Source organism: Carassius auratus, chromosome 42 (assembly GCF_003368295.1).
Source record: "Carassius auratus strain Wakin chromosome 42, ASM336829v1, whole genome shotgun sequence".
In the NCBI taxonomy this organism is placed as follows: Eukaryota; Metazoa; Chordata; class Actinopteri; order Cypriniformes; family Cyprinidae; genus Carassius; species Carassius auratus.
The window spans coordinates 7,698,878-7,715,069 of record NC_039284.1 but is presented as its reverse complement, the minus strand read 5'-3'; the positions used below and the strand labels follow the sequence as shown (position 1 = coordinate 7,715,069).

The window sequence follows — 16,192 nt, the reverse complement described above, 5'->3', positions numbered from 1 at the left end:
AAAAAACTTAATATAAAACAACTATAGCCTTTTAAATTCACCACATTTAACAATACATTTTAACATGGTTACTGTTAGAGTCCAAATGTTCGTGAGGACTATGAGAGCTTTGAGCACTAAATTGGTATGGAGCATACTTATTTTTAAATATTACAATCAGCTGCATTATGTGTTGTCTTGCTGTTTTAAAACACAAGAACATCCTGTAAACTCCCTGATACACCTTGATCCAAAATCAGACTAATTATAAGTTTTTGTTAAAGGCAATATGATTTAAACTTAGAGTTTTGTGTCCTGTAGTTATTGTTGATTCTGACGTAATGTACTGTATATTCTGGTGTACTAATAAATGTTGAAATTCACTTTAAGTGGGTATTCAGATTTAATATATTCAGTTGTTATTTCTAGGAAATATTGGTGACTCATATTGCACTACACAGATTTTATTTATTGATTTATTTTTTGCCCAATCATATGCCGTTGTAGCCAATCAGCTCAAAGGGGAAATATGAATAATCAATCATAACTAGTCATGATTAATTATAAATATTTAGATCCGCTGTAAGTATTTACTTGACCTCTCAGTGTCAACTGTCTGTCAAGTCTAAGAACGTTCTTACTGTACGATACTATTTAGAGCATGTAGCAAATTGGACTCCAGTTATGAGCAAACAATGAACAACCTCAAGTGTGATACAACTGAGATCAGAAGATCTTGATGAATGAATAGTCAAGTTCGAAGCCTGGCACAAGCTTAGCGTGGTTTTTAAGGCTTTAAGCTCAGCATCTTCTCCTGGAATTCCTGAATCTAAAATAACCACCTGATCGGGAAATTAGTGATATATATATATATATAGGGGGATGATGTCACACCCTCAGGATTTGAGTGAGCCAATGAGGAATGGTACCCTTTGGAGGGAAGTTTTACAACTCTTTGTTTCTACTATGGTGCCTTGCATATTGAATTAGATTGGGGGGTATAGTTCTGTCTAGAATGAGAAAGATACAGCCATAAACATAACGCTTTTTTAAACTGATATTCAAAATACGAATATAACCATGAAGATATTTTTCAACTTATCTCTTAGAATTTAATTTAAGAACTTCACAATCCCAAACGTTCCTTCCCCTGCCTCATCTACTTTCTTCAATCTGCTCGCCTGTGGCAACAATCCATCCCACCGAGGACTGTATAGTCAGTAGTGATACAAAAGTTTTGTGTTCTTCTTGATTTCATACTTCAGAGGGTTTCATCGTTGGTTTCTCCTGAGTCCTGACATGCGAAATCTGTTGGCATGGCTGAGATTGGTGGAAACATGAGTGTTATGTTAGTATGTGAGGTGTGTTTTCCTGAGGGAGGTAGAACAGGCTGCCACAACCCCAGCAAACCACACGCTAGATTATATAGAACCAGAGCTCGAACAGACCGGCATCATCAGGATTTTTGACAAAAGTGCAAATGCTTTTGTTTTGGAGATAGTGGCCATTATATTTTTTTCAGCTTCAGCCTTGTTTGATTTTTGTTATGAATGCTCAGCATTATACACAAGAATATTGCTTTAGCAACCTCAGGGTAGCTAATGGCAAAAATAAAAAAAAATAAAAAAAGAAGAAGAAGAAAAAAGACCTATTTGTCTCTTTTTTTTCTTTTCTCGCTCACTTTATTTCTTTTTCACTGTTGTCAGCAGAGGTTCATATATTGGAACTAGATCTTGATAGCATCAGCTCTGGATGAAGAAAATGGTTTCAGACAGACAGTGATCACACTATGAGAAATGTGAAGAATATGTCTTCAGATAAGACTGCATTCAGTGAAGCTATATTTGTATAAATGTGTGGTGCTTGCCTGTGTATAACTTATATGCAGTATCGCAGTGTTCTGTGAGGCTGCTAAGACAATTATTTACTCCAGCTTTACATACAACCTGTATGCAACCTGGAAGACAAATTAAGTTTTCATTGTATGGAGAAACCGGAGACATGATTTGAAATATCTAATTCTATGTTCCACTTACGAAAGTAAGTCATACTGTACAACATACTGTAAAAGTAATTAATGACATAATTGTCATTTTTGGTTTGTGCTATAAGTAAGCGTAATATTATATGTAAATAGTGACTGTGTTATAACAGTGTTGCAGATATTCATCTAAGTTATTTTCATGGCACAATTTAATTTAGGACTTTTGCAGTGAGGATATATCTATATATTTATATCATTTTTAATTCCCGTATATTCTTGAATACAATGTATGTTGCTTTAGATAAGCAAGTCTGCCAGATTCATTAGTTAAATGTGAATGTGGTGTTGTTACTGCTACAACTGTACCTTTACATGACACTTACTTGCAAATATATCTTGCATATAGCGTCAAAGGCACAGTGCAGATGATTTTCAGGTCATGAATATTTTCTGCATAGTGAAGTCCGACTGAAATTTGCATCTGCAATTGCATCTTTGCATCTGAATTTGAATGTGTCCTACATGTGTAAATCCTGTTAAGGTGCAGTCTTGGTATCAGTGGGCATGATGTGATTTACTCAAGTAGAACATTTTGCTGGATCAACATCATTTTTTGGTACTTGACCAATATCTCTATTCCATTATGTCCCAAGTTTAACTCTAAAATCTTATTGAATGGAATGTTGGTCCAGAACCAATAAGGAGGTGTATCTGTGAACATGTACTTGGATTTAGTGGCTACATTCAGTCTTCAGCTGTCTTATGACTACTGGATTCACTTCAGTAAGGATGGAAAAGCAGTTGTCTTGATTCATTAAATCATCTTTGAAAATTTGCTTGCATTGTCCATAATATCGGTATGTATAATTAAACCATTATACTATGGATTGCCACAAGCAAATTAAGCAAGAATTTCAAATCAACTAAATATGTAACTTTTCATAAACCTTTGACCTAACTACCATAACCTTAACTTACTGTTCTAAAATCAGGAAGCTCTATGTTTAGGATGATGCAACATTCAGTTAAATTGCTTTTCTTGTCCAGAAATTATGTGAAATGTGGCATTACTTTATATTATGAGTAAAGGTATAAATTAAGCATGATTATGTATTTATTTAAAAGTTTTAGCTTAAACACAATATTGTTGTTGTTTTTGGTTGATGACCAAAAAGTTGTTCCAACTAATTTCGACTTAATAGAGTGGAGACTCTAAAAGCAGTGACTCAAACTAACAGTTAGAAAAAGAAAAACATGCTAAATGTAACTTCTTAAACTTGTATGTTTAATGAACAAGCAAGATTAACTTATTAGTACAGTCATTGCTTAAAATGCATTAATTTAGCCACCCACAACATTAGTATGAGTGCTACTCTTTTTAATTATAATACTTTTTTCTTTTTTTAACACAAGGTCAAGCCATATGCACGCAATTAACCCCAGGCTTCATTTAGTAACCATTTTAGAGACCAAGGATCAAGTCAAGGCTTCAGAGAACATGAATATGAATCAGCTACAAGAAATGGCCATCTTGTCTTTATATAATTTATTTTCTTTTCATTTTCCAGTGCTTTTTCACTCTCTCTGATCCAGGACTGGAGTTAACAATTCACTCCACTCTGCTGCTGTGGGCATCCATAACAATGTTCACCGCTTTTTTAATATAATTTTTTGTCTGGGCATGTTTTTATTTTTTTATTTTTATTTATTTATTTATTTATTTTCACAGAGCCAGCTATTACAGGAAAGGAGGCCGTGCTATGCTGCCAGTCAAATGGATGCCTCCTGAGGCCTTTATGGAAGGAATCTTTACCTCGAAAACAGATACATGGTGAGCACTGTGATATAATTACATATTTAAAAGATTAATTTGCTTCAAGTTCTGTCATATGCTATTGCAACCCCACTGTTTTTTTTTTCACACTCTAATATGCTTCTTTCCATAATTACTATGCTTTCATCTCACTGTACTCTTCACTTTCCCTCCTTTCAACTTGTTTTTCAGGTCATTTGGTGTTCTGCTGTGGGAGATCTTCTCTCTGGGGTATATGCCATACCCGAGCCGCAGTAACCAAGAGGTGTTGGAGTTTGTTACTAACGGAGGCCGGATGGACCCACCCAAGAACTGCCCCGGGCCAGTGTGAGTGAAAATTAATACATATATATATATATATATATATATATATATATATATATATATATATATATATATATATATATATATATATATATATATATATATATATATTTATATATATACATATACACTTTCATCGTATTATTTCTATTATTAATAATAATAATAAAATATATATATATATATATATATATATATATATATATATATATATATATATATATATATATATATAATTTTTTTTTTTTTTTTTTTTTTTTTTTTTAGGTACCGGATAATGACACAGAGTTGGCAGCATCAACCAGAAGACAGACCAAACTTCTCAACTATTCTGGAGAGAATTGACTATTGTCTGCAGGTACTAAATCTTAAAACCTTGTTTGTTCATGCTGTAGCATTTTCAAATTGTATTGCAATATGTATTATGTATACTGTGCACAGGGAGTTTGTCAGAATATAGCAGTGCACATCATCGAACAGGCCAGTGTTTCTCAAATGGTGGGTTGCAACCCAAAAGTTTGTGATAAGACTGTTCTGAGTAGGTCGCGGAGTGTACAGTAAAAAGAATCAACATCAGCAACAACAATGATAAAAACAAAAAAAAACATAATTCTAAATATATATTTTTTTTTTTTCTGATGTGAGAGTTTTACTTTGAAAGAGGTGCATGAAAGCTGTTGTCAGTTGCAGTTTAAGTAAAGAGTACCTGAGAAAAATTAGATGAGATCTTGTTAGGCTTAATGACAGTATCATTATTCTATCATTGATTTCATAACTTGATATGAAAAAAAGTCACTCACCTCTAGTGATGGGAAGTTCGGATCATTTTACTGACTCAGACCTTTGAGTCTAGTTCAGCAAAAAGAAAAAAAAATCCAGTAATTTTGTTAATTTCATTCTTTTTATCTTTTTTATCCCTATTATGTCTACTAGTACTCACGCAAATGCTGATCACACTACAAACAATACAAAACTATAATGCTATTAGAAACATTGTTTACGTGGGTCTTCATCTATGATAAGTTCACCTCACCTCTTATCTGAAAAGTCATTGGGTTTGAGTCGTTCCTTCATCACTTGACAGCGCCATAAGCTTTAACCTATGCAGTCTGAGTCGGAAAGAGAAGTAATTAGTTCATCTGTCGAGTCATCCGTCATTCATTCATCACGTGACAGACCCATATAAGCTCATAAGGAATTACCTTGGCAACATATCTGTGTTTTTTTGTTTTTGTTTTTGTCTTTATTATTTTAAGTGTACTGCCTTAATTTTAATCTTTGTACTATATAATAATAATAACAACAACAACAACAACAACAACAACAATAATAATGCATATAAGGCTTTAACCTATCATTCGTTCTTTTGTCACGTGACGTGACAGCATTGGATAGACCAAATAAATTTACAAGCTCCCTTACAAACCAGTGCACAGTCATTATTATCATCATCATAATCATCATTATTATAATTATTATTTACTCTTACAGTTACTGCATTTCTATTGTCAAACTGCCTTTTCTTCTTACAGTTTATAAATGTGTGAATTTCTGTCACGATGGTTATTTTCCATACAATGAATGTTGTAACAATGGTAATAAAGAGTTGGTTATTAGTATTATTAAGTCTATTTCTGGCTCAGACTGCATCGGTCAAAGCTTATGGGTCTGTCACGTGATGAACGAATGACATGAAAGACCCCGAAGAATCATGAGATGAACTAATCAATTCTCTTTCCTGCTCAATACTGCATTGACTGAAACAGGTGAACTACTTGACTAATTCCAGTACAGAACCTAAAGAATTTGAACGAATCGTTCAAGACTGACCCATCACTACTCACCACAGAAACAAATTATCCTGCCCTATCAGATGTTATACCATAGTATATTATATTGTAGTATATCACGGAAATGTGGCCAGCGCACTGTTTATCACGAAAAACCCAAGGTGACCCATACTCAGAATTTGTGGTCTGCGTTTAACCCACCCAAAGTGCACACACACAGCAGTGAACACACACACCATTAACACACAACCAGAGCAGTGGGCAGCCATTTAGCAGTTGGGGGATTGGTGCCTTGCTCAAGGGCACTTCAGTAATGGTACTGAATGTGGGAGAGAGTGCTGGACATTCACTCCACCACCTACGATCCCTGCTGGCCCGAGACTCAAACGCACAACCTCTGGATTACGAGTCCAGATCTCTAACCATTAGACTACCATTAGTAAAGTAACAAAAAATCACACAACTGGTGCTTTGTGTTACCTGGGAAGGATTTGAATGAAGGTATGATATTCATTCTATTCAGGAGCAATTTCCATGTTTCATAACAGTTCATGTTAGTATTGTGTATTCACCATGGTACCTGTTGTTTCCATAACCCAAAAATGCCATGCTATTTTCACTTTGTGTTATATTGAACACATTTAAATGACTGTGGTGGCTCATTCCAACATAACTGTATTAACACAAACTAGTTTGGGACTGCTATTTAATAGTCTTACCTTATAGGCTGTTTATCAGTATTAATCATATTCTTATATTCAAGTCTTAACTGTCAATTTTTTTTTTTTTTTTTTTTTTTTTGCTTGTGTATTTGTAGAGGTATATCCTAAAGAAAATGTGGGTCGTGACTTTATGACCATGGTAAAATATGGGTATTATGGCCAAACTAGTTGAGAACCACTGCTCTATGCCACATTTAATATTCTTAGCTCTCTGTTTATTTGGCTCACTGAAGTTGCATTTAATTTAAAGGGGTCAAATGATGCAATTAGTGTTACCAGTTCTTGCTGCATAAAGAAGATCTGTAAAGTTGCAAAGACTAAAGTCTCAAATCCCAATAGATATTCTTTATAAAAGTTAAGAGTCAACCACACCCTCCTAAAATGGCTCATTCTAACACGCCCCCACATGTATACTTCACGATGTGGAAAGATTTGCATAACGCCGCCCATATGTTCACACAAATAAAGAAACCGTAACTTTATTTTTGCTGTTGTCGCCTCCGCCATGCCGTGGAAAAGTTGTTTCATTGTGAAAGCAAAACGTCTCGGTTACGTCTGTAACCTCGGTTCCCCGAGAAGGGAACGAGACGATGCGTCGATAACGCTTTGGGAACGCATTCTGCGTGAGTGCGTCTGAAGCATCCATGTCAACTAGTCCAATGGCGAGAGTGAGCGTCAGGAGTGACGTCACGACCAGGAATTGATAAAAACCCCAACCGGAGCAACCGGTGTTAGCTTCGACAGTGCCGAAGCAAGTCGATCACAGGAACGAAGGAAGTATGGCAGGGAGACGCATCGTCTCGTTCCCTTCTCGGGGAACCGAGGTTACAGACGTAACCGAGACGTTCCCCATCGAGGGAGAGACGATGCGTCGATAACGCTTTGGGAACGAGAATACCCAAACCGCCATATTACAAGTGCCTGAGTGTCAGACAGAAAACCCAACGCCTCTAGAATTAAAAACCCGAGACCCGGGAGTAGCGTCCAGGTCTAGGCTATAAAACCTGACGAATGTGAGTGGCGAGGACCAGCCTGCCGCATCACAAACATCCTGAAGAGAGGCCCCAGATAATAAGGCTCTAGAGGCCACCATACTCCTAGTAGAATGAGCTCTGACCCCCAAAGGGCACGGTAGGTCAGAAGACTCATAGGCAAGAAGGATAGCCCCAACTATCCACTTACTAAGTGTCTGTTTAGTGGCAGGAAGACCTATCTTAGGTGACCCGAAACAAACAAACAGCTGATCGGATTTCCGAAAAGAAGAAGTCCGATGAACATAAGTGTCCAATGCTCGCACCGGGCACAAGAGGTTAGACTTTTCCTGGTCCGATGATGCAAACGGGGGAGGACAGAAAGCCTGCAGAACAATAGGTCTCGGAACAACGGTCGGTACCTTAGGGACGTATCCCTGCTTCGGGTAGAGAAATGCTTTGACCATCCCAGGTGCAAATTCAAGGCAGGTGGGAGAAACCGAGAGAGCCTGAAGGTCTCCGACTCTTTTAAGGGACGAAATAGCAAGGAGAAAAGTAGTCTTAAACGAAAGAAACTTCTCAGAGACCGAATCTAGGGGTTCAAACGGAGCCCTAGAAAGGCCTTCTAAAACTATAGCCAGGTCCCAGGCCGGCACTCTAGAACGAGTTGCAGGTCTCAGCCTCAAGGTGCCACGAAGGAAACGAGAGAGATAAGAGGGTCTCGACCCAGAGATGCACCACCCACTGGGGCATGGAAAGCCGAGATGGCCGCCACGTAAACTTTTAAGGTGGATGGACATAGACCAGAAGCGAAGCGGTCTTGTAAAAACTCAAGAACTGAGCCAACAGAGCAGTGGACGGGGTCCGAAGTGAAACGAAGTGGGTTTCCCCTCGGGGAGAACCCTCTGGTCCTGAGCCACCACTGTAAAGGTCTCATGCCCAGCAGGCCAAAGGGGATCACATTGGACGCTGCTGCCATGAGACCCAACAATCTCTCAAACTGTTTTACAGTGCGTGACTGGCCTAGCTTTAGCTCCGAAGTGGCTGCGAGGATGTTGGCTACACGAGCGGGCGAAAGAGAGGCTCGCATCGTGACCGAATCCCATACCACCCCAAGAAAAGTGGTCCTCTGTAATGGAGATAGCACACTCTTCTTGGTATTGAGCCTCAAACCCAACTTTTGCATATGAGCGAGGACGACATCTCGATGCCGAACCGCCAACTGTTCTGATTCTGCTAAAATCAACCAGTCGTCCAGGTAATTCAGAATACGTATGCCCTGCAGCCTGAGCGGGGCCAGAGCTGCATCTACGCATTTCGTGAATGTGCGGGGTGAGAGAGCTAGACCGAAGGGAAGTACCCGATACTGGTATTCTTTGCCCCCGAAAGAAAACCTTAGGAACTTCCTGTGCTGAGGGAGGATGGAGATATGGAAGTACGCATCTTTTAGGTCTATTGTGACGAACCAGTCCTCGGATCTGATTTGAGTCACGATCTGTTTGAGTGTCAGCATCTTGAATTTTAATTTCTGAACTGTACGATTCAACAGACGAAGATCTAAAATGGGACGCAGCCCTCCATCCTTTTTTGGAACAATGAAATAACGGCTGTAAAAACCCGATGCCCTGTCGGGAGGATACACCTGCTCTATAGCATTTTTCGCTAAAAGAGATTTCACTTCTTGCTCCATGACCAGAGCCTGCTCGGGATGCACTACTGAGAGCAACACCCCGTTGTAGCGTGGGGGACGAGAACCGAACTGGATTCTGTAACCCTTCTCTACTATCTGCAGGACCCATTGAGATATATTCGGCAGACTTTTCCATTCTGTCAGACATTCTACTAAGGGAACCAGCCTCTCGAGGCTGGCCTCTGGTGTGATTTGAACAGCTAGTTCGGGGACCTGAAGCCGAAGCGCAGGAACCACCTGAGCTAACTGCTCTTGGACCCCCCTCAGAGGGAGCGAGCCTGACGCAACGTCTGGGAGACACAGCGCCAGAGACCTGCTGGAGACCGCTGCGCCCCGAGGCACCAAGGGTGGCGGGGTTGGCAGGACGGCCCCGTGAGAGCACCGAGACCGGACGGGCACCGTATACTGAGGTGTAAACCGCACCGTCTCGATTGGGGCTGCCCTCACAGGTCTGACCCATTTGGCGTCAGGACCTTTTCTTCTGAGCCGAAGCTTTCTTAGCGAGAAGAACGGTCCTCAGATCCGGCTTCTGCTTAGATTGCTTTGGCTGTGAGTGCTGGCTCGGTCCCCGTGATTTTTGAGGAGGAGCGCGAGACGCAACACTCTCTTTTTGAAAAACACGATATGAGGAGCATGATGGCTGGGGCTGCCTTGCACGCCCAGCAGCATCAGGATTAGAACGGCGAGGGAGAAAACTTTTAAAAGCTTCAGATTGCTTTTTATTTTCTTGAAATCTTTCAACCACTTCATTCACAGCATCACCAAACAGACCTTCATGAAAAATGGGAGCATCTAAAAGAAAAGATCTATCTTTATCTTTAATATCTGAAAGATTAAGCCAAAGGTGTCTTTCTGTAGAAACCAAAGCAGCCATAGATCTACCAATAGCACGTGCTGTTTCTTTAGTCGCCCTGAGAGATAAATCCGTAGCCCGACGAAGTTCGCGAATTTCGTCACGGCTGACTCCATCGCTGTTATCTAACTCCCCCAGCAGCTCAGCCTGATAAGCCTGAAGCAAAGCCATCGAGTGAAGGCAAGCTCCAGCCTGACCTGCTGCTGTGTAAGCTTTACCCACTAAATTAGATGTGATCTTTAAAGGCTTCGTGGGCAAAGTCGGGTTCTTAATAGATGACGCTGAACCAGGGGAAAGATAGCTCGCGAGCGTCTGCTCCGCCCGGGGCATCGCCTCATAACCATTTTCTTTCAGCCCTCTTATATCAGAATAAATGCGCACTTGAGGGCTGAAAAGACGTGATGAATATGGCTTATTCCACGATCTAGACAGCTCACTGTGAAGATCAGGGAAAAAAGGGAGACCCCGTGATGTAGGCGATGTTTTAGAAGACAGAAAACGCTCGTCTAATTTGCTTTTAGGACGAGCGCTCTGTTTATCAGATGGCCAAGATATATGTTATTTATCTACAGCTCGTGTTAATACATCAACCAACTCCTCATATGCTGGGGAAAGAGATGGCGAATCCTCTTCCCCCCTGATTGTGTCACCTTCACTGCCCGTTACATCTAACTCCTCGGAGCTGGAGCAATGAAGCAATGGGCTCTCCCCCCGGGCGGAAGAAGCCGCGGGGCGGGCTTCCGACACCGGAGTTTGAGCTATGGATCTCCCAGGTAAGGGAGGAGAAAGAGCCCTCGGACCCGTCTCCAACCCCGCTGAGAGATCCATTTGCGAACCCCAGGAATGCATTCTCCGTTCTGCCTCAGCAGAAGCGGGTCCTGCACCCTGAGGAGCGCGAGGCTCGCCGCTCTTCTCATCAAAGAGTGACAAGCGGGAGCGGAGCATGCGAAGCGAAAGCTTCTCACAATGCGGGCAATCAGTCTCCTCGAAGGCTGATAACGCATGCTCCACTCCCAAACAAACTACATAAAGCTTGTGTGTATCCTCACCCGTTAAATAACGCGGGCAGGGAGAAACACACGGTTTGAATAGTTGCTTAGCCATAGTATATAAACTTTGCACAAGACAACAGTAAATATGACAGACAGGTTTGACACAGATCGCTTGCTGAGGCACAGAAAGCTAACACCGGTTGCTCCGGTTGGGGTTTTTATCAATTCCTGGTCGTGACGTCACTCCTGACGCTCACTCTCGCCATTGGACTAGTTGACATGGATGCTTCAGACGCACTCACGCAGAATGCGTTCCCAAAGCGTTATCGACGCATCGTCTCTCCCTCGATGGGGAACTACTTTGTTTGATCGTCCCAAAAGGGGACACGACTAGAAATCAGAGGATGGGTTGTATTTACAACACTGTTCTAGAACAGTTCAACCCAAATATGCTTACAACGCATTTTACTGAGGATAAGGACTGTTTCCTGTGTGAGTAGCCTACAACGTGATATTAACAAATTAATAGGAGCATGCGCAGATAATAAACACGGCCAAATTAACTATCAATAACCGCACCATCTATCCAACCACCTTGAGAGAGAAACAATATAAATAATCTTAGTAGCCTTATCTTCATTCTCTCTATTCTTTCAGCATCCCTTCACCACCCCCAATCCTCACCATCGACCCATTCCAGGGGGAATAGAAATTGTTTTTTGTCATTTCTCCGATCACAAATACAGACATGATTTTATGTTTATGCAGCGCAATACACAACACATAATAAGACGTGTGAGTCGTTATAATCAGTATTTATGTTCCCATTGGATGCAACACATACCTCGTTTGTAATGGGTTTTATTGTTTTTGCCACACAAGGCATTTCGCTTGAGGCATTCATCCTATCACAACGCACTGGATAGCTGGCCAATCAGAGCACACCATGCTTTTCAGACGATGAGCTTTGTAATAAAGACACATTTCAGAAAGGCAGGTCACATGGGAGAAACAATAATGATAAAAAATGTTTTTTTTTTAACCTTAAACCCCCCCTAACCCATTTCATTACACCAAATACACGGATAATATTATTTTTAGAAACATCATATGACCCCTTCAATTTAATTTAATTTAATTTAATTTAATTTAATTTAATTTGTGTAAAATATTTTAGATAAGGTATGATACTTTTCTTATTTATTATTATTATTATTATTATTATTATTATTATTATTATTATTAATAGTAGTAGTAGTAGTAGTAGTAGTAGTAGTAGTAGTAGTAGTATGTTGGGATCTATTCGTATTATTTTATTTAGTTTTCATGTATTAAATTGTAATGTTCTTCACCTACAATCTTTACACTGGGAAGTTTGACTGCACAGGTAAATAACAGACTATTAATTTCCCCTAGGATCCAGATGTGGTGCATGTGCCTTTGCCTGTAGAGTATGGCCCCATCCCTGAGGAAGAGGAGAGGGTACCCATGCGTCCCGAAGACCCTTCGGCCCCCTCATTGGTTGTAACCCCTCAGGGCACCGACGATGCTTCATCTGCCGGCCACTCCGATCAGCCGAAGAGAGATGGGGAGGCTGTTCTCATTGACAGCAAACTTCCACCAGCTCCCCAATCTCAGCCTCATCCCCATCACCACCACCAACCCCCGGTAGTAACTGCCCCCATACCAGCTGCCAAACCTTCCTCTGCAACTCCCCTGACCACCCAGGATGGAGGGCATGTGAATTTGGGCTTCATGCAGCCCCACCCTTTAGAGAAGGAGAGCCATAACGGAAAGCCCACCAACCTGTGGAACCCCACCTATGGCTCATGGTTTCTACAGCAGCAGCAGAAGAGACAGCAGACACAGGCACAAAGACAGGCAAGCAGTCCACGGATCCCAGGTGAAGGGCAGGAACAAGCGGGCCGGACTGTGACAGTAGCTGAAGCTCTGGGCCTGCAGCAACAGCACAAACAGCAGCAGCTCCAATGCCAACAGCATCAGCAGCAACAAGGCCTGTGTCGACCACTTTTGCCCCCTCCTGCGCCAACTCCTTTACTCCTGGATTCGGCCACCCTAGCACCAGTTCCACTCTACAGACTACGGCGCTTCCCGTGTGGGAATATTGGGTATGGCTACCAGGAGCAGGGCCTGCCCATGGAGCCCATGCCGGGGCCCCAGCCTCCCCCACCTCATCCTGGCCAGCAGAGGCCCATCTCTTTGACTCGTGCAAGCGGCCCTGAGGACAGCCGCCCTCTTTTGGTCACCATGGGTACAGTGCAGGACTCCAGACTCCCGAAAATGGAGGGACACAATGCCACTGTTCTGTGACTGTGCACGTTCTCTATCAGTGCCCACTTTGCAAAACACTGTGCTATCCATCCTTTGCTAAGCCCCTTTGTGCTTTATCATTGTGCTTTTCAGCCATGAGACTAGGACTAAAAAAGGCTCTGCGCTGGAAACTCAGAGAAACTTTCTCTGAACGTCTGAATTGTCATTTGCATAAAGTAACAAGATCGTTGCGTCTCTGAAAGCCACATTTGAGAAACATAAATACACTGATTAAGCCCTCTCAAGGACTAATTCTGTGAAAAAGACTATATTATATCAGTGATATTTTTCCATAATGGGGGAGAAAAAAAAATAAAAAATTAAAACGGGTTTGTTGATGTTTGCTTGCCTGCTTGTTTATTTATTCATTTGTTAATTTATTATTTGGAGGTCATGTAAATTATTAATGGGTGTGCTTCAGAAAGCAAACTGCCCCCATTCATTATGTATCATATTTGTTCATTCTTGGATTTGGTTGGCTTTTAAACGCAGCAGTTTTCATCTATCATCAAATATAAATAATAACAGAAACTCTAATGGCTTTTGTGTGTGTGAAACTGATGAGTGTTGGTGGCTTTTGGTGATGAGATAACCTGTTGCTATGGTGTTGGAATGGAAGCATGTAGCAAACTAGTCAAAGGTCAAGCTTTTTATCTGAATGCCACAACATCCTTGTTGAGAAGATAATTCTTGTTGAGAGTTTAAGCTAGCATGAATTTTGAGGTTTGATTCTAGTCTGGATCAGCAAAGCTAGCGTGGCCAAGCGGTTCACCAACACATCTCAGCTGGTGAAGGTTATCAACCAGCATGGTCTTTCTGGTAAGGAAATTTAGTCAATTATGAATTTTGGCGGGGGATATCAAATGATGTTCTTTTTATCATGGAACAGCCTTTGGCCTTGTGCTGTGCTTGATGTATCTAGTACGCCTAAACCACCCACATAACGATACATCTTGAAAATTGTCTGGTAACCGTAAACTGAATTTTGAAATGTCAGCAGAAAATGGTTTTAAAATAATTTTAACTCTAATCATCAGAAAACAGTTTGACTTGCACATATCAAGACCAGAAGGATGCTATAGACTTGATGTTTTACTTAAAGAGTTCAATGCATTAGGGAATGTTGACGAGTAATGTGAAAAGGCTTTATGCTGTACGAAACTTGAACATTGGCTGTGTAAGACTAACATTCAGCATTTTTCTTTAAGAAAGAATATCCAATAGCCCATTGGTTTTCTGTTTGGCATAGAATAAAAAAAAATATAATAATAAAAATGTGTATATAAGAGCTTTACACCTGTTTGCACAGAATATCATTAACTGTCCTTCATGCTCTCTTGATTCCTGTTTCTTTGAGGAAAAGGATTTGTTTCAAGAGTACCGAAACTTATTTTTCACATATAATTGGTCACTTTAATGTCTATATATTCATTGTTATAGTCATATTACTTAATGTTAAGTTCTATCAAGCTGCTATTTCAAAAGCAAATGTTGGATGGTCTTTTTATACTATCAGAAAGAACTGCTCTAGTGTCTTTGATAGTGAGGGTTTTACAAAGGGATATCTTGTGGCAATTTTTTTACACTTTTTTTGTTAAATAGTGGTCTCATTGTGAAAAAAAAATGTTTTATCTTTATTTTTATTATTTTATTTTTATTATATAACTGTATCTTTATTTTTAACCTTCATAGAAAGTTCTATATTAAAATCACTGCATAATATTAACTGAGATATACGTTTAAAACATTTGACTCATTTATATCCCTCTTGACTTTAAAATATCATGATTTACAATGTCATAGACACTTTGCTAGAACTGATGCTACTCTGTATACCCTAAATGGTATATTTTAATGTAAAATGCTAAATTTATATAAAAAATAGATTATTATTATTATTATTATTATTATTATTATTATTATTATTATTATTGATTGTCCAGTCCACAGCTGATGTTTGGAAATTGTCTGATATGGTTTATGGAAGGTTCACTAATCTGAGTAGTATTGCATGCAGATGATTTTTTTTTTTTTTTTTTTTATAATTTATCTTTTTTTTTTTTTTTTTTTTTTTTTTGCTTATCACAATTAAAAAGTGACCACACTTGTAAAAATGTTGTAAAACCTTATTGTATAATGTATCTGTTAATCTCTGTAATTTGACATTCAATGATGAGATCTGAGAAATTAATAAAATACTATTTAATAAGCTTGGCCTCGCTCTCAAACACAAAAAGTGTATTAAAATAACGAAAAAAGTATCACATATTACAGACCACAACTGAAACATTTAATTAAATCATAATTATAATAATTAATTAGGCTACTTACTAATTAGGTTATTTCACCCCATAATGAATAAATGTCATTAATCACTTACCCCCACTTCATTCCAAACCTTAAAAAAAAGCTTAATTCATATTTGGAACACAATTTAAGATATTTTGAATGAAAATCAGGAGGCTTGTGACTGTCCCATTGACTGCCAAGTAAATTGCAGTGTCAAGGTCCAGAAAGGAACACTGCTGTAAAAAGCACCTTATTTGTCTAAAGTGTTTGCAAACCAAATGTTATAACACTTTTGCATATATATATTGCATTAGGCCTACTTTTAAATGAAAAAGAAAATGTGCACAATACACTACTTTTGAATGAATAACAATGTGATAATTTGCTATATATATATATATATATATATATATATATATATATATATATATATATATATATATAGATAGATAGA

At 39.5% G+C, this 16,192-nt stretch overlaps 1 protein-coding gene across 1 annotated transcript in view; it reads left to right on the top strand.

Moving 5' to 3' along the window:
- The window catches only part of LOC113060535 (ALK tyrosine kinase receptor-like), a 426,749-nt gene extending 411,733 nt beyond the window's left edge, over positions 1-15,016 (top strand). Inside the window, exons 26-29 of the mRNA XM_026229521.1 lie at positions 3,693-3,794; positions 3,969-4,103; positions 4,368-4,458; positions 12,535-15,016. Of these exons, the coding sequence (XP_026085306.1) occupies positions 3,693-3,794; positions 3,969-4,103; positions 4,368-4,458; positions 12,535-13,449 (1,243 nt within the window). The 3' untranslated portion in view covers positions 13,450-15,016. The remainder of the gene's footprint in view (positions 1-3,692; positions 3,795-3,968; positions 4,104-4,367; positions 4,459-12,534) is intronic.
- Positions 15,017-16,192: the final 1,176 nt, after the last annotated feature.